The sequence below is a fragment of the Pyrus communis genome, chromosome 12 (assembly GCF_041283825.1).
Source record: "Pyrus communis isolate YQ-2024b chromosome 12, ASM4128382v1, whole genome shotgun sequence".
NCBI classification, from domain to species: Eukaryota; Viridiplantae; Streptophyta; class Magnoliopsida; order Rosales; family Rosaceae; genus Pyrus; species Pyrus communis.
The window spans coordinates 22,107,110-22,125,110 of record NC_142576.1 but is presented as its reverse complement, the minus strand read 5'-3'; the positions used below and the strand labels follow the sequence as shown (position 1 = coordinate 22,125,110).

The 18,001-nt window shown below is 35.4% G+C and overlaps 1 protein-coding gene and 1 long non-coding RNA gene across 9 annotated transcripts; one reads left to right on the top strand and one right to left on the bottom strand.

Annotated features, from left to right (window-relative positions):
* Positions 1 to 2,757: 2,757 nt before the first annotated feature.
* Positions 2,758 to 10,018, bottom strand: LOC137745839 (ABC transporter G family member 22). Of its 8 annotated transcripts, none has more exons than XM_068485863.2 (12): positions 9,916 to 10,018; positions 8,795 to 9,173; positions 6,412 to 6,485; positions 6,032 to 6,201; positions 5,497 to 5,732; positions 5,238 to 5,393; positions 4,889 to 5,072; positions 4,492 to 4,803; positions 4,123 to 4,410; positions 3,615 to 3,899; positions 3,420 to 3,527; positions 2,758 to 3,296 (listed from the first exon to the last, which is right to left on the bottom strand). In XM_068485863.2, the coding sequence occupies exons 4-12, from the start codon at positions 6,116 to 6,118 to the stop codon at positions 3,075 to 3,077; spliced, it is 1,878 nt and encodes a 625-aa protein (XP_068341964.2). In that variant the 5' UTR covers positions 6,119 to 6,201; positions 6,412 to 6,485; positions 8,795 to 9,173; positions 9,916 to 10,018; the 3' UTR covers positions 2,758 to 3,074. The 8 variants fall into 8 exon arrangements, with proteins under 8 accessions (XP_068341964.2, XP_088537817.1, XP_088537815.1 ...); XM_088681691.1 differs by having other exon boundaries at positions 6,116 to 6,201; positions 6,347 to 6,485; positions 9,916 to 10,015; XM_088681689.1 differs by having other exon boundaries at positions 6,116 to 6,201; positions 9,916 to 10,015.
* Positions 10,019 to 15,861: 5,843 nt separating this feature from the next.
* LOC148692504 (uncharacterized) lies at positions 15,862 to 16,635 on the top strand. The gene is made up of 3 exons (XR_015953954.1): positions 15,862 to 15,946; positions 16,420 to 16,484; positions 16,589 to 16,635. It is a non-coding gene; the product is annotated as an uncharacterized LOC148692504 (long non-coding RNA).
* Positions 16,636 to 18,001: the final 1,366 nt, after the last annotated feature.

The window sequence follows — 18,001 nt, the reverse complement described above, 5'->3', positions numbered from 1 at the left end:
TCGGTTAATACAATCATACGAGTCGATTGCAATTGACATACATGACATAAAGTTTACAAGACATATTGCACTTAAATTAGGGATGATAATTCTAACCGTTAAACCCAATAACCGTGGATAACCACCCAAATGGATTAGATTTTGGTATGAAAATTCAAGTATATTTTGGATATGGGGAAAAACTGTGAATAATATTCGGTTATGGTTTTGGATATGGTTATAGGGGTCCTCAAACCGTATCCGTCCCCAAATCCGAACCAAATTATATATAATATAATAGCATTTATATAAATATAATATATATATAGTTTTTTCACCAAATCCATTACCTTGAGAATACAAAAGTTGCACTGTGTGAGTTGCATTTTGTAGGCAAGTTAAAAAGTTTTGATATAAATCAAAATCTACGAGAATCTAGACCAATAGTACTTATAGGAGATATCAAAGATCAGCTAACATTGTCAATTTTTAGCTTTAATTTTTATGCTCCATAAGATCTATTCATTAAATCATTTTATACATCAAATATTTAATGACGAAATTAATATTTATTAAATTATCATGCGTCAATTGAACGAATATATTTTTTGTATTGACAAAGATGCATGTAACCGTTAACTGATGATGAATCTGTTACCCGGTGGGTATAGTTATGGATAATACCCGATGGTTAATTGGCGGTTATGGATATGGTTAATTTTCGTGGTTATGGGGATGGATATAGCATTTCCGTCCCCAAACCGAACCGTTGCCATCCCTAACTTAAATATTTTAAAATCATGTAATTTAAGCCTTCCAGTTGTTTGACCTACTTAAGCCTGGTTTGGTACTGAAGTGATTCTGAAAAAAGCTGGTATCAAAAAAAGCTGGGAGCTGTTTTTGTGTTTGGTAAACATTCAACTTCAGCTTTTTTTCACAGTTTTGGATGAAAAAAAGCCAAAAACAAGAAGCTGCAAAACCCAGCTTTGAAAAACCGGCTTTTTTTCACATCTGTTTTACACAAAAGTTTACCAAACACTATAATACTGCTTTTTTTTCTTTTCAAAAGCACTTTTACAAAAAAGTTTACCAAACACTCTGCTGTTTTATTTCACAGCTGCTTATTCTCACAGCACAGCAGAAGCAGCTTTTTTTTAAAGCACAGTAATATCAAACCAGCCCTTAACCCTTCATTAAAATTGATGACGACCATGAGACTCGTTTTTTAGTTGACTAGGAAGCCACATTTGCGTCACATAGACTAAAAATAGTCATGAAGAGCAGTACAAGAGGAAGCTTGGAGTCCCAAGTCTCACTGAGCAATTACTTGCTGAAGCCCAAGATGTGTTTGCTCCGACTGCTTTTGGGATTGCTGCAAATGGAGCAGTATAAGAGGAAGCTTGGAGTCCAAGTTTTACTGAGCAATTACTTGCTGAAACCCAAGACGTGTTTGCTCCGATTGCTTTTGGAATTGCTACAAATGGACGAGTACAAGAGGAAGCTTGGAGTACAAGTTTCCCTGAGCAATATTTGCTGAAACCCAAGTTGTGATTTTTCCAACCGCTTCTGAGATCACGGCTGACGGAGGAGGAGTGGAGGAAGCTTGGAGTCCAACTATGGTTGAGCAATCGTTCTTTCGAGGACAGCTACGGGAATGATTTGTTTATCAATGCACCTATTATGTGAGATGTTAGTAATTTTAGTTTCTTCGAAGATTTGTTCGAAAATATTGGTCCTGGTGATCATATATGTGAACTGACTCGGTTAGTCTGGTAACTGATTTTCTTTTCCACTTGTACTTTTGTTGGTGCCAAAACTCGAACGGAGCTTGACACGGTTCAACACTTATTTTTCCCAAGTGTTTCTTTCGATCTCAATGCCACGAGATGACTTGAGAGAGAGAGAGAGAGAATAGGCATGCCACTGTTGGTACCTACAAGATGAACAAAACGGGCAATCCTCGAAGGAGGAACGAACCAATTTTGGAACAAGAAATGCAACTCTTGCACTGTGACTCTCAGGAGGCAATGCACTAAGAAGCTACTCGTCACAGGGCGTCCTGAAAACCCCTTCTCTGAGAGAAGCAGTCTTGCTCTCCCAAACAGTTTTCCAAGTGTGTTGGATCACGGCAGGAGGCCAATTCTGGCCAGCTGCTTCTGGGAAAAACTGTTGCATCATCCTCTCAAGCAACTGAAGCTTTGTACCACCCCGCCCTCTTGAAAAAAGTTGAGGGCGCATCATAGTTGATCAGGGTAGAGCCGTGAGTTGAAATTTAGTCTTTAAAAGTGACGCACAGATAACAGTTCGTTGTTTCGATATGTAGTATTTATATTTGTCAAAAGATGATTTCGATAAGGAAATCTTTGCCAAAACCATAATATCAAATGCGACTAGATAGAATACCTTTGGTAAGTGTGACCAAGAGTTCAAGAATTTATTGGATATGGTCGTTATTTTCTGCTGATTTGTGTTGTTATATGTAGTGCTGATTGTTGTGTTGTTATATGTAGATCTTTTAACGAAAATCCAATTACCTTCAACTTTGTTCTATGAAACTGATAAATGGACACGAGGTTTCGAAAGAAGAGGAAGATTTTCAGAAAGTTTATGCTAAGGCCCCATCTTTGTTTCCATTGACGTGAGGGTAACAACTTGAGGTACTTTTGTTTAATTTGCAAGTTCTTGGTTGCGTACTTAATTAATCGTTTTGCAGAAACAAAGATTTAACAGTTTGAACACAAAAACGTTTCTGGTAGTTCAGCAAAGTTCATTCATGAGTTAAGGAAAATCATACGAGTTTTCGTTGATTAAAATTGACAAACAAAGTACAGTTTATGATCTGAATTCCACTGTTATCTAGAGTTTACTTTTTCCAAAACAACTCTAAAGTCTTTCTCTCTCCATACAGTGTTTTGGCTATTAGCCAGCTAACCAATCTATATGATCTTTTACCTGCTGCACCACATAAATTTAACAAAGTTCTTAGAACAGAGAATACATAAGGTGCAGATCAGTGGAACCTCACTAGTTTCCTCAGTTAATTCGAAACTTATGCTTAGACGATGGCTTTTAAAAGATGCAGGCTTCCTTGAATACTATGCCCCACCTTGAAGCTTCATTCTTCGCAAAGAAAGGTATGCCAAGAGCCGGTATCCAAAAACCATGGCTACAAGGGCACCAACTTCTGTTAAACCGCAGTCTGTGGTCAACCCGTGAACAGTCGGTGCGATGTGTTCGTACTGCACCTTAAGAAGAATCCTGTATGTGTGGTAGTCGAAAGACATGTACCGAATCCAAGATATGAACACCGGAACTTCCTACAAAATTATGAACAATGTGTTAAAGACTCTTAGGTATAATTTCCAATCTCAGGAATTATAATTTTCACTGATAATTTTGTTGACAAAATATAGGTTTTTAATAAAGGATTGCATGCTTACTTTCACAAAGAACCCTCCAGCAAGCATGAATGTCATCACAATTACTGATGCAAGAGTTGTGGCTTTCTTTAGGTCCATCAATGTAGCTCCGATAGCAAGTCCAAGTCCCTTTTCCGCATCCATTTGTAATTAGTTAACTATGGCAGTACAAATATTCATTGAATTTTCTCAACTAGTAGCTGAAAATAGGCATACCTGTGCTGCCACAATGCAGAGGAAAACCGTAAGCATGCTTAGGAAGAAGGTTTCAGCACTCAGCCTTAAGCCAGCCATGAAATATACAACGACAAGGAACATAACTGGTAGCATTAGATCAAGTGGGAGGTCACTAGTAGTCCTAGAAGCAAAATATGCACTTAATCTGTACATATCAGCCGATCGTTCCTTCACCAGCATTGCTTTTTCTTGAGGAAATGTGAAGATTGCTGTGAAGACGGGTAAAAATCCCCAGAAAACAGAAATGAAGAAAAGCAACCCTGCCTGCAATTTGGGGTTAAGTTTGTAGCTTTAGAACTGATTCTATACTCCATGAAGTGGCCGACTATTTGTTAAGTAGTTGTGTGTGTGTGTATGTGAGTGAGTGTAAATTGAGGAGGGTTTGAGTATCAAGGGAGAGATTTTTCACTATGACGGTCACACTAAAAAATTTCTTGTATTGAACGGGTCAGTTAACTTTTATTTATTTGACAAGAAAAGGATTTACCTGATCCTCCCGGCCTTTGGGATTGTTAGCATCTGACTGCCACCAGAGCAAGCCCAAAACTATTGCGGTGGAGAGCACTTGGGTGAATCTCAACCAGCTGAAGTAGTCATGCCTCCTTTCCTTAATTCCTCTCCAGAACAAGATAGAAAATTGCTCCCACCAGCTTGTTCCCCATTCTCGCTTCGAAAATGACATCTTTGACTTCAGTTCCTCATCGATGGGAAGGGGAGCCATAAGCTTCTTCTTCTCCTTGTTTGCAACTCGTGTCTCGTATGACTCCACAAGATACTGCTTCCAAATAGAAACACCAGATAAGTATGCTTTCCATTTCTTGTTAGTAAAAAATCACTCGTGTCTCGTAAGATTTACCTCATGCACAACTGCTGGAGATGGCTTTCCATTTCTTGTATCATCTGCTTCTGAATTTCCCATTTGCACGTTATCCTCTAATTCTGATGGTACTGAAACATCATTTAAATTTCCGTTTGCAAGGTCTAACAAGAACTCTGCTGGGTTCATGGTAATAAGTGGAGAACATCCTATGGATGAGAAGTACACCATTGCTTCTGATGCTTTTCCAAAGTAGAGCAAGCTTCCCTTCCCAAGAAGGATCAACTTGTCAAATTTGTGGAAGAGTCGACTTGATGGCTGGTGGATTGTCGTCACCACAGTCTTGCCAGCCTGCCACATAAACAAAGTTCACTTCTTCGTGTTCATATTACTAGTAGAGCATTGGCATCACTGAATGTCCATTCTAATTAAATACCTCTGCTATGTCTTGTAAAATCTGACCAATTCGCAGTGCAGTTGTAGAATCCAAGCCGGAAGTTGGTTCATCCAGAAACAGAAGAGAAGGGTTGATTAGGATCTCATTGCCAATGCAAACTCTCTTCCTCTCTCCACCTGATACCCCGCGGACAAAGGAGCCACCAATCATAGTGTCTTGGCACCTGTGCATATCAAGAATTTTTGCATGTTAGCCTTTTAATCTAGTAAGAAAATTGATACTTTCTAACATAGTCTTCGTCATATGTGTATTTATCGATCAGGGAGTCCATTTATGACAATGCATAAAGGAATTCCAAAATCCAACAGAAACCGGTAGAAGAACTGACCTCTCTAAGCCTAGCTCACAGATGACATCTATCGCTCGTTTTTCCTTCTGCTCTTTTGTCAAAGTCTTTGGCAGCCGTAGGAGGGCTGCAAATGTCAATGTCTCTTTCACCGTAAGGTGAGGAAATAGAACGTCATCCTGAGTCACGAACCCTATCCTGCCATATGTTTCATGTTATGTATGAACACTAGAAACATAGTTTCTGTTTCTCCTAATCTATGTAATCATCAAGGTGAAAAAACTTGGTTCCAGATTCATACTTGCTCTTTAGGTACTTGGAATATGTCTGATCATTGTAAGTAATTGAACCACCGACATTGGCTTGGCTTCCCCTGCCTCCAAGCAGATTAAGGAGCGTGGTCTTTCCACTTCCTGAGGGTCCCATCAGGGCCAAAACTTCACCAGGGTTAACCAAACCAGCAATCCCATTCAAGATATACTTCTCTTCAGTTGTCCTCATTCCTTTGAAAATGACCTTGTATGTCACATCTGTGAACTGAGATGAATAAACCACAGCAAGATTTAGCCTTCATTACTACGATTTATGACTAGCTAATTCTATACAATTCGAATTTTCGCAATGTCAAAAGATGATAATAACTTTCCAGGGGGATTAAAATATCAGATTGTCCATACCCTTCTTTCCTCAGATGCTTGTGGTGCACCTAAACCTTAATCAATGCCGGTTTCTAATCTAGTTTTCGAAGGGTGTAAAACCCACGATTTGATTTAGTTCTAGAACCCTATCTAAAAGCAGATTATGTGATTTAGTTATACATGATCAATATGAAGCACCTTTTTCTGGTTGGAAAGAAAGGGCAAGTCTTGTACAAACAAGTCACCGTGTAGAATGAAGTTCTGTACAAGACTGAACCTGACCATGCTTATATATTGCTAGCCATGTTCTATGGACCGCCCTTTGATGTGTCTAGCTAGATGATCAATCTCCTTCCTTAGTTCCTTGCCTGCTCAAATAGACAGTAAGTATCACATCAATTTCTCATCGAGCGGTACGATTGAACACGTACTGGGTTTTTGAATCGTACACCGGTAGATGCAGTTCGCAAACATTGCAAGGGTTTTGGGATAAAAAGGAGAAGGAAAGCATACATGGAAAATATGGCAACTTGTAAGCTTGTAACTTGTGTACGTAAATACTTGGAAGGAAGAAAAACCTTGAGATATAATGGTAGTGTGGGTTCTGTTTGGAATTTTGGCTTCCTGGTGATGCCAGCTTCAAGATATTCTGCTGCAATAACAATTACACATCTCATTTTAATATTTTAAAATATATCTTCTATCCTTGTTTTTACTTATAAACGAATATATATAAATATATATATTTTTAAACTATAATTTAATGTCAAATAGATTTAGACATAGTATATTGACTTCAAAATTTTATTTCTCTTTTGTTCTCCATTAACAATAATCTTCCACATCCACGGGTTCTCATTTTTAGTATACATATTTTTTATACAAATTTATATTTTTAACCTAATAAATAAAAAAAATTAATATCAAATTAATTATTCACGAATTTTAGATCTCTAATACTAAACTAATAACTATAGTAATAAGTAGCTTTAATATTTTAGTCTTGAGAATCTTCTTCAAGGCCAAAAGCTGTCTTAGTAGACTATATGCCAAATTACTACATCCCATTAGACAACAAACACATCATCAAGGATTAAAGTCTCATTTCACCCATATTCGGGACCCACATATGACTGGTTTTTCTTCACGTCAAAAACATGATCTCAGTTCTCAATTCGATCCAATCCTAACGTTTAAAAGAGAAGTAAAACAAAGAAAAATGGGGAAGATATGGTTACACAAACAAGACAAGACTTGATACTTAATTTTATGTAATGCTTATGAAAAATTTTAATTTGATTTAATGTATTCTCTTTTAATTTTTGTAAAATAATGTTATAAAAATCAAATTTTTAGACTCTCTTTTGTAAATTACATATATAACGATTGATGATTACACTTATTTTTTAAATTCTTTAAAAAATTCAACAACTAACTATCCTATCATATCATGCACAAAACAAAATATGATCTAAAAATTTGTATATTTGTAAGTCTCCCTTCCATTTTCCATTTTGTACCATTTTCCATTTTTGTACGCAAGATTTCTTAATCAGTTTGTGGAAGGAAGACAGTTTTCCTGCATTATGGGAGCAGTGGGGCCCCGTTCTAACCAACTCCATATTTCCATGTCACTGTAAAGCACTGTGTTCATCTTTTTTAAAGTCATAAGCTGCGTCCATGGCCTCTTTATCTCTACCCACCGACCAAGTACCGATTGAACACCCCAATCATTTACTCAGAAGCTCACCCTTTTTTTTTTTTTTTTTTTTTTTGTGGGTGGGGGGGGTTTCAATGCTAATAGATGAATTTTAGTTGTTAAATTTAATTTTCAAAACTGTTAAATAATTTCCAGGTTTTATTAGGAGAGTGGAGAGTAACATGCACCATAAATTTACAAAATAAAAATAACAAACAAAGCCAAAAAATTATTATGTGCAAAAACATGTGTAACACATTACATATGCACACCACACTCAAAATTATAAACTAACTTATATGCGAAATTCGACCTGCCCTTGTATATTAGCTCTTGTATTAGCATAATATTCCTCAACTTATAGTTTTTTTTTTTAATCTTTATAGGGGTTTTTGAACTTTAATCCTTGAAGAATATTAAAATTCAACAAAAACTTGGTGTTAGATTGAATATTAATTTTAGTCCTCTAATGTGTACTTAATTCAAATTTATATTATATTTTTGTTTTAATATTTAATAGATATCTTGTTTAATATCATTACATTAAAATTAAAATTATATATTATTATACACATTTTAATTCATTATATATATTTTACTTCCTCTAATTAGTGTACCTAAACATCCGTATCATAATATATTTTACTAAATTAGTGTACCGAAATGTCCGTACCTAAATATATTGTAGTGAATTAGTGGCACATAAGAAAATATGCAAAAACATAAGTGTACCTAAATATATGATACTAAACATGTGTACCAAAATGTCGGTACCTAAATATATTATAATAAACTAGTGTACCGAAATGTCCGTACCTAAACTTATTATACTAATCTAATGTACTAAAATGTTTGTACCTAAATATATTGTAATGAATTAGTGGCATATAAGAAAATATGCAAAAACATGTGTACCGAAAATCTTTACAAAAATATTTTCTTATATAAGATACTTACCATAATGAGAATTAAAATTTATAATATTTTCATAAAATTTAATTTATGAACACCATAAAATTATAAATAAAAAAGAGAGACATTTAATATGTTGGCATTAAATAGAGTCTAAGACTAAAATCAAATTTTAATCTTGTATAAGACATTTTTCTAAATTTCATCTTATTTAAAGATTAAAATCTAGTTTTCTAATCTTTGCATGTGGGTGAAGAGCATGCACCATATGAATTAACTGTTGAGACCTTTTTTGTGTGTGAAAATTACCAAGCACTTGTTTGAAATTTATTGAAGTGTTAAGTACTTACGTAAATCATCGTCGTCGCTGAAAGGCTTTGTATCGGCGATATCATCAGCAGGCACAGTGAAGCCGGTGAAGGAGAACGAAAATCCTAAGCTGGCGCTAGAGGCGCGGCTTAAGGCAGCGCCGCTGCTGATCTCATCCACGTCCAGCTTCATTTGGGCGCTCCTGGACTTCCTGATGTGTGTGTTTTTGCCAACACTGCCACTACCACGCCCGGGTGACGCCCCCATCATGCGCCGGCTTGACTTCCTCGACAGTGTTGATCCGCCTTCAACCGTCGAAATGGCTTCGCCCGGCAGAGGTGACTTCAACTCCGCGGCTACAGTTTCCACCAATTGTTCAGACTTGGTCCTTGCCAACCCAGATGAGTTTGGTTCCTCCATCTTTCACCAAAACAATAAGCACAGTTTAGTGAATTTCATGTGCATGCAGGTGATATATAATTGACCAAAAACGAGATGTAACTTTACTCAATGAGTGAATGTGATGCTAAAATTACACTTACAATTTGGAAAAATAGAAGCATCAATTTTTTGTTGGTAATGTTTTTGATGAGGTAGGTTTATATCTATAGTGCTAACAAAGTTTATATAGTGTAAAGTTGGAAATGAATACACACCACAAATCGGCACTTTAAGATAGGAGCATAAATGATGACATGTTAGAAATTTAAAGAGAGAACTTTCTGGGACTCCACTAGAAAAATGGAGAGAGGAAAGGGAAAAGGAGGGGCGCATGGTTCATATATATACAGCTACCTAATTATGAATTAATCTTCCTTAATGTCTTTAGTGTGTATATAAACAAATTAAAGATCCAGAAGTAGAAGAAAATAAGTTGGCCAACATCACAATACACCTGTGGAAGTTCAAAATTAAAATGTAATGGAACTCTAGATCGAAAGAGATCTAGTTGGGTTCATTTGCATCGTAATATACTTGACATGGTAGCAGTGTAATTTTCTTTTTTTTTTGGTCAACTGGAGATTTTTTAACCAAGTCCAAATGAATATCGTACAAAGATTATGCAAATGCAGGTAAACAACCGCTTCATAAAATGGGAATATGAATATGATTATAAGGTAGCTAGGAAAAAGATAAGGGTAATCCAAATATATCTCCATACCTTGTTCTTAATTATTTGACAGAAGAGGAATGAGCTGAGAGTAAGAATTGCTACAAGGAGAGAGCTGCTTTTGGTGTTTGGAGGTATGAAAATATGATGAGTTGGTCTCAACTGGTGTGTCCCCCTTCTTATAGAGGGGGCAGTATGCAGTCAGAGTGGTAACGTGAATTACCGAAATACCCCTGAACTTGGCCATTATTTATCAAAAACATGTAATTCCATAATATTGATAATAACTTGACTCGAACATATAAAATATTAAGAGATATGATGATAAATGGATAGAGCAGCGATATCAATCAATCAATCAAAATCTGAACTCGTTGAGTGAGTCCATCCATGCATCATTGTCGTACACGTGTTAGGACAATTTTTTGTAGCTGTTTTTTTTTCGTGGAATTGAATCTGCAGATTTTGTTCAATTGCTAGCATTGCTGTGAGTGATCAATTGGGAAACTTTTGACATTGATGATGTTTAACCTCATTAGGGTGGATGATGTGCCGCCTAATCAAGTATTTGTTTGCTTTGTTTGGAGGGCCTGCATGTCTCTGCAACATGAGGTCTTGGTTGGTCTCAGGTTACCCTTTGAACAGGGCACCAAATTTTTTTTTTTTTGGTATTTTGCTCACAAACGGTTCACGTTTTTCCTTCTCAATATATATACAGTTATAATTAATTTTACCGTATGTGTCTCTAATATTGGCGTATGCTGACGTAGGATTGCAAATACAACCATATAATATACAACATTGTTCAATCGATACTGCAACGGGTTGAGTAAGAGTTTAAGGTTTAGAGTTTCGAATCTTTACTTCGATTTAACTTTGTATATATGCATGTAAAAAAATTGGTATTAATTATGCGTAATTTATTAGATTTAAAATTTCCTTTGTAATTGGTCGGCCTACCACAATTTTTTACTAATTAATCAACTTTCAAGGAATACTTCAGTTATTTTTAGCACATTCCTATGCTTTAAGAGTGAAAGACTTGTATGAACGAAAAGCTAAGCGGAGCAAGAAATAATAACACAGACTGCCATATTTATATCGCCTGGCATGCATATGGCTTTAGCATGCAAAGAGCATGATAGGCATTAGCATGCAAAGAGCAATTCATGATATATGTTGAGAAAACAAAAGAGTGAGGGAAAATACATTATTTTTGTACATCAAGTAGAGTGAATTTGTCACATCTAACAGTTAAAAAAAGTGATTAATTATAGGACTTACAGTTTTGTGTTGCACAAATTTTGTATAATTCAACCTTTTTTGTCCATTTTCCGCCACATATAGATCTTATTACAAGTTTTTTTTTTTTTTTAAATTAATTTGATGAAAGGGTTATTAATTACAAGTCTAGGCAATTGCATCTTTAGCTTGTGCTCGGCCAATGGTCTAAAGATAAAAAGCTTATAATTCTATTGTGCATCACATATTAACGAAAGAGAAAAGTAAGATGAGTGCGTGCCATCTATGTGCAGATATGAATTGAACTACAAATTTACACAAATTAGGGACAGAGAATGACAAAAGTTCTCTTTTGGTTCTAATACATGTTAGAATTTTCACAAATGGTCATTCAATATCACTGAATTTGCTCTTTGTGGTTGGGGTGTGTTTGGCCAAATTTCTATAATTCCCCACCGAAAGTGTCATTGCAATCTAGATAGAACTATACGTAGCATCATCGAAATTATTTTGCCAAGTTGGGTAGGGATAATGCCTTACCCTACTAGCTTCTTTATATCTTGACCAATGATAAAGAAAAAAAATTGATACATCCAATAATTTTCGTAAAGAGTTTAAAGGGTATATATAGTAGTATTTCAGGGTGGAGGCTTTCTAGGGTTTCTATGATGGACCATCGGGTGATGGGTGTGCAGGAAAAAGCTGGAGGAGTGAACAAAATGTTGGCCGCCAAAAGGACATTTTTGGTGGTTCCTGATGGTAAGGATTAAGGGGTTGTTGCTGCGGTGCTTGTTCCATGGTTGGTCACCATCGAATTCGATTGCTCCATCAAATCCTTGCCTCGTGGCTGTTGGCACCCTAAGATTAACTATCCTCATAATTGACCAGCTGCATGAATTGATTTTATTCGCATCCTAAAGGATTATCCATTTTAGCTGAACAAATCATCAAATTAGAAAGTAATATACAGTGTTCATCGAGTAACTATTTGAATAAGCCACTAATCATACTTGAAACTTACTAAACTACATATTGACACCTAATAGTATAACATATGGTTTGAAAAATACGTTCGTAACTGCTTTTAGGGTTTATGTGTACATGTGTTTAGTATTGTTTTTAGGGTTTCGGCAAAGATGAAGGCATACACATGAGGACGGAGGACGGTTTTGGAGAGAATCAAATGAAAGCAAGCAAGGTAGAATAAGAGAGTTCAATTATGTTTGCATCTTAGACTTTGGTTTTGATTTGTGATATTCCAGGAAATAAGATCGTATAAACTAACAAGGTTTATCTGAAATTAATTTAAGTTATAGTATGTACTGATTCAAGAAATAAAGTTACAAGATTTTTTAACTTACTGCCAGTGTAGAATGAAAATTTTTCTGCCATTACACTTAGAGTTCTCAAATCAATAATTTCAACGATAATTTGTGACGGTGATTCTATATTAATATACAAAATTCTTGATTAACAAGGCCGAGAAGTTTGATATTAATGATTATCATTGCTTGATGGAAAAGAACTTGTAATTTCACTAGTTATAAGAGCTTATAATCCTACACAAGAAATGTTATGTTCGACTCTTTTAACTTACGATAGTAATTAGTTGTATTACAAAATTAATTGATGTCCACGAAGGAATACATAAAACTAACTTTCTCCTTTTCAAAACAACAACAAAAACAGAGTGAAATCTGTTGAAGCTTTCTCCCTCCAAATCCCAAATCTGCAAGCCGGTGCCGTCTTTGAGAGGGAAAGGCATGTGACAAGGACGTGGTTGTAAAGGATAGACAGCCAGTCTTAGGTCGAGACTGTGTCCTAAACCCTAAGGGGATCGTAGCTAGCATATTATTTCTAGCTTGGTCCGTTACTTGCCACGTGTAGGGTCAGAAATTGCTTTCTGACAGCTCATTTTGACTTGATGGCGTGGAGTCACCACCACAATTGCCATGACACGTTGGCTGATCAATTGGCTCGATCCCATGCAGCTTTCCTGTGCTGCTACCACGTGGATCTCAAGCTCACGTATATGAGCGCATTATAACTCCATCTTTTTCTTCCTTTCTGGTCCTTTATGCATGTGCGTTGCAGGACTAAGTGCAACTGTGAAAGGCAGGTGGAGGAATTATGAAATTCAATTTGCAAACCACAAACAAGCAAAAAAAGTTGAATCCCCCCCTATGTGTAAAAGAAAGCCAGCACATAAGGAATTGGATGGGGGAAGAAAACGTGAAAACGGCAAAAAGTAATAAAAGTTTGAGAATTCTTTTTTCTTACAAAAAATCTCTCTTCTATCTAATCCTCTTATCTTATCAAAATGAGTTGGATGAAATTAGATCAAGATCACGTATCAAATAACATTATAGCTCAATCCTTTTCTTATCAGATAGATGAATATCATGAATTGGATCAAGATCACGTATCTGATAGCATTGTAACTCTAAACTTTTCCTTCCTTTTTGGTCCTTTATGCATGTGCATTGCACATCTAAGCGCAAAGCAGGTGGAGGAATTATGAAATTCAATTTGCAGACCACACACAAGCAAAAAAGTTGAATACCCTTTCTGTGTTAAAAAGTGCCAGCACATGAGGAATTGGATAGGAGGAAAAAAGGTGAAAACGGCAAAAAGTAATAGAACTTTGAGAATTCTCCTTTTTATGAAAAATATTTTCATCTATCTATCCTCTTATCTTATCAGATATGAAATCAGATGAAATTAGATAAGTGCACTAATAATCAAATAGACAATATCAAAAATTTCATTATTGTAATTACATTTGAATTTAAAATTGAATTTACAGCTCCCTTCATGCTCGTCCTTTTAAGTATTCATGCGGTAAAAAATGTGAAGAAAGCTTTGGATTATGGGCAGGAAGAAAACCTTGGCAATTATGAACCTAAAAAGTATACAAATGGCCTCCATTATTTAGTAGAAGTGGAATGCCCTAAACCCTAGTGGAACAAAATGGTGGAATGGGCAAACATAATTGGGGTAGAAGTGGCTGTGGCACTGATGGGTATTGGCTTTCAACTTAGCTAGTAAACCAAGTCTCAAATTTCAACATGCATATAACTTCGATCCATTGACAATAGAAGGGGTTTCACATCATTTGTCGCACCCACCGACTAGGAGGAAATGATGGCCAAATTGAGTGAAGGTGACGCGCGTTCTTTAATTGAAATATTAGACTATTATGGCCGGTTTAGTAATTAGTGATTACAACAAGAGGTTAAATTCAAAATGAATTAAACTAATAAGAAGTTGAAATGATGGAATCAAAATTAGATTTCTGTTTAAACTGTTTATTAAATTTTTTGATAATCGAAGTAGAAATAATACCGAACTATATAATTCACACGAATCGAAATGAAAATCATTATGATTATACAAAAATGTTTATATTCTAGTAATCTATTTTATATGTAATTCCTTTTTTTTTATTTATTTTTTTGTAAAACTTTATTTTATTTCAACTTTGTGAGAAATTTTTTAATTCTTTTATTTTATTTATTTATTTATTTATTAGTTTTTTGTTAAAAGAACAAAATTTAGTGTTGGGTTAATGTGAAGGAAATATTGGAATATTAGAATTAAGTGAGGGTATATCATATATGGGGAGGAAAAATCCATTCCATTCTCCCAATAATCCAGAGTTCAATTTCCACCAAATGTAGGGAATCCAATTCCTCCAAATTTTGGAATTGAATTCCAAAATTTGCATAGATTCCACTAGGGCTGGAAAAAAATCCCAAAAATCCCAAACCAAACCGAAAAAATCCCGATCCCAAACCAAAATTCCCGAAATTTTCGGTATGTCATCCCGAACCAAACCGAAATTTTCGGTATGGGATTCGGTATTGCATCTCCATTTTTTCGGTATTCCCATACCGAATCGAAATAAATATTATATATATATATATTATTTTTTAATTATAAGAGAATTATTTCAACCGTTCATTGTTTTAGATTTAATCTGTGCCGTTCATTTGTTTTTAGGTTAGATCCCCATTTCAATTTTCACTTCCGTTCCATTTCCATACTTCCAGCAACCTTCCTTCACGGCTTCACCAGAATTACCCATTTCTGTGAGCTTGAAGTTGAAAACGCAGCCGCTGTGCGTGTGCCACTGCCACCAGCCTTCCTTCACGGCTTCACCAGAATCACCACCCAGCTTGCCTTCCTTCGAATCGTCTCTGACTCTCCAGCGGCCCAGCCTTCCTTCACGAATCGTCTCTGACTTCACGGCGTTGTAAGTTAAGTTTATCCGCTTCATGGTGACTTCACGGCATGAAAAATGCTCCTGCTGTTGCTAATTCAGAAAGTAGTCATTATGAGTGAAATACTAGTAGTAATTTGATTAATCCTTTGTACTGAGAAAGTAGCCAAATTCTCTTGCAACCCTTGTTTCCTGGCGAAAGTGGAGTGGCCAAATACTAGTTGAGATAATTAAGGTGAGGATGAAGGACCTCGGATAATTGGGATTGGAAATTTTGTATTTAGCAACTAATTATATGGGAAATCATGTCGAAATGGTAAATTATGTATGGGTTTTTACATAATTTTGTATTTAGCAACTAATTATATGGGAAATCATGTCGAAATGGTAAATTATGTATGGGAAATCATGTCGAAATGGTAAATTATGTATGGGTTTTTACATAATTGTCGAAATGGTGCATTTATTTCACTTTTTTGACATTACTGTAATGATTTTCAATATATTTTCTGAGTCCCACTTCTCATTTTGTGCAGGAGCCTGAACCCATAGACTGGGAGTACTACAGGAAAGGAACCGGGTCTCGATTGGTGGATATGTACAAGGAGGCTTATGACAGTATGTCTTCTGACTTGATGAATGGATGCATTCAACAAGTGTAATGCATGTGTTATTTTGTTTTGTTTCATGCAATTGCATCTTGCTTTGAGCTGAAAACTTGGCATGTGGTATTTGATAACGATTTGTAGTATTTTGAGAAATATCTTGTGCCCAATAAATAAGACGTTGTAGTGCTATTGTTTAAATTTGAATTTGTGGTTCTATTCTCATATATTTAGTAACCACGATACTTTCAGTGCTTGATTAACGATATAAAATCAGACACTCTTTCTTGATGAGTTGGTGTTTATCAAACTTGTGTAGTTAGCTGAGTTGATAAGAATGATGGGTGTATAGTGTATACTAGAGAGAGAGAGAGAGAAAAACAATGCCGGAGTATTAGCATTTAGCCTTGTTTAGTTTGCTTATTTATATTGTCACTTTCGTATGCATATTTCTTATCTAAAAGTAAAACAACAAAATTGTTGCAGGCGTTGAAATCCCAAAGTATGTAGACACAGTCACACCTCAGTACAAGCCTAAGTTTGATCAATTGGTTAGTTATCTCTTTCTTGCTGTCTCTCTGTTTATCTGTTTATCTCTATCTTCATCTGTCCTTTAGTCTAACTTTCTGAGGTGTTATGTTTCTGTGGAGTACAGTTGGTGGAACTAAAGGAAGCCGAGGAGAAATCTTTAAAGTAGCCAAATACTAGTTGAGATAATTAAGGTAAGGATGTCAATCTAGTTCTGTGTAGATTGCCATTGTGTATTTATTTAGCGAACTTTGAATATCGAATTAAAACTGTAAAACAAAACCATCAGGTTTGAGTATATGAGTTCGCTTTGACTCTTTTTGGGTTGATTTTGGTTATCCTAGGTTCAATCAACTATTATAAACTGTTACTCCTTAGAATGTCATCATTTTTTTTGGTGGTGAAATCTTCTATGATTTAAAAGTCTACAGTTCTCTAGTCTTTAAGAGGCTGTTGTTTTCATGTTTTCAAATTTCCACAATTATGAAAAGAGGAATGAATAGACATACGGTTAATTATACATTTTTGTGCAGGTTTTGGTACGGTTAATTATGAAAAGAGGAATGAATAGACATACGGTCAAATTTTAGCCCAAAAACATAATATGTCAAATTTTAGTCCAAAAGCCCAAAAGCATTTCGGGATTCCCGATTTGTCCCGAAATCCCGAAATTATTTTGGGATTCCCGAAAATTGGGATTCCCGAAAATTTGGTTTGGGATTGATATTGAATTTGGGATTCCCAAAAATTTCGGTTTGGGAATCGGGACAAGGGTTTCGGTATGGGATTTCATACCGAACAATCCCTAGATTCCACCATTTTTTTAATTTCCTATTATTTGGTAAACAATAGCGTGTTCTGTAATCCAAATTCAATTCCCTTTTTTTTTCTTTTATCTCGATTACCTTAACTTAAACGTGTCATTAGTCCCACTTAAGAAACTCCTTTTTTTTTGGTAAAGAATAAGAAACTCCTTTGAGTAAAGGGTTTGACAATTGTCCTTTAGTTGAGAAATTTTTATGGTTTTGAGAATATTGGTCATGCAATGGGTTATTCTACATATTATATATAACATGAGTGTGCAATATAGTTGATATGCCTAACTTTTCGAGTATGTTAATGAAAAACAAATACTCGTGTTATAATTTTAGTTTAACATTATGTGACGTTATTCTCTATGTATACTGAAGAATCTCATTCGTTAATCGAACCAAAAGTCATTAATGTATTACTAAAATGTTCTGCAGTTCAATTTAAACCGTTTTTTTATTAATAGATTCATGGGCTCTGCTATTTAAAATTGAACAACCACTTAGAGAGGGTACAAGTAGTACTACTTCATGTTCACATACAGAAAGAGAATTAAACATAAATGAAGTCTAGACTTATTTGACTTTAGTCGTACATAATACAGAAATAAAAAACAAAACAAACGTACAAGCATCAGCTGCATGTGGCCACGACAATTGCACGATGCAGGGACAGACACCATCATCCACCAGCCTGTCTTCTATCATCTGCTTTATCTTTTAAGAGGAAA

What these genes read in the sequence shown, in the direction of transcription:
- LOC137745839 (XM_088681685.1), bottom strand. Translation starts at nt 9,316, where the DNA reads ATGCTTCTATTTTTCCAAATT. An exon ending in CACTACCATTATATCTCAAG is followed by an intron (nt 5,733 to 6,411) that starts GTTTTTCTTCCT and finishes TATTCATCTCAG; the next exon opens with TTCACAGATGTGACATACAA. An exon ending in TCCAAGTACCTAAAGAGCAA is followed by an intron (nt 5,394 to 5,496) that starts GTATGAATCTGG and finishes AACATATGGCAG; the next exon opens with GATAGGGTTCGTGACTCAGG.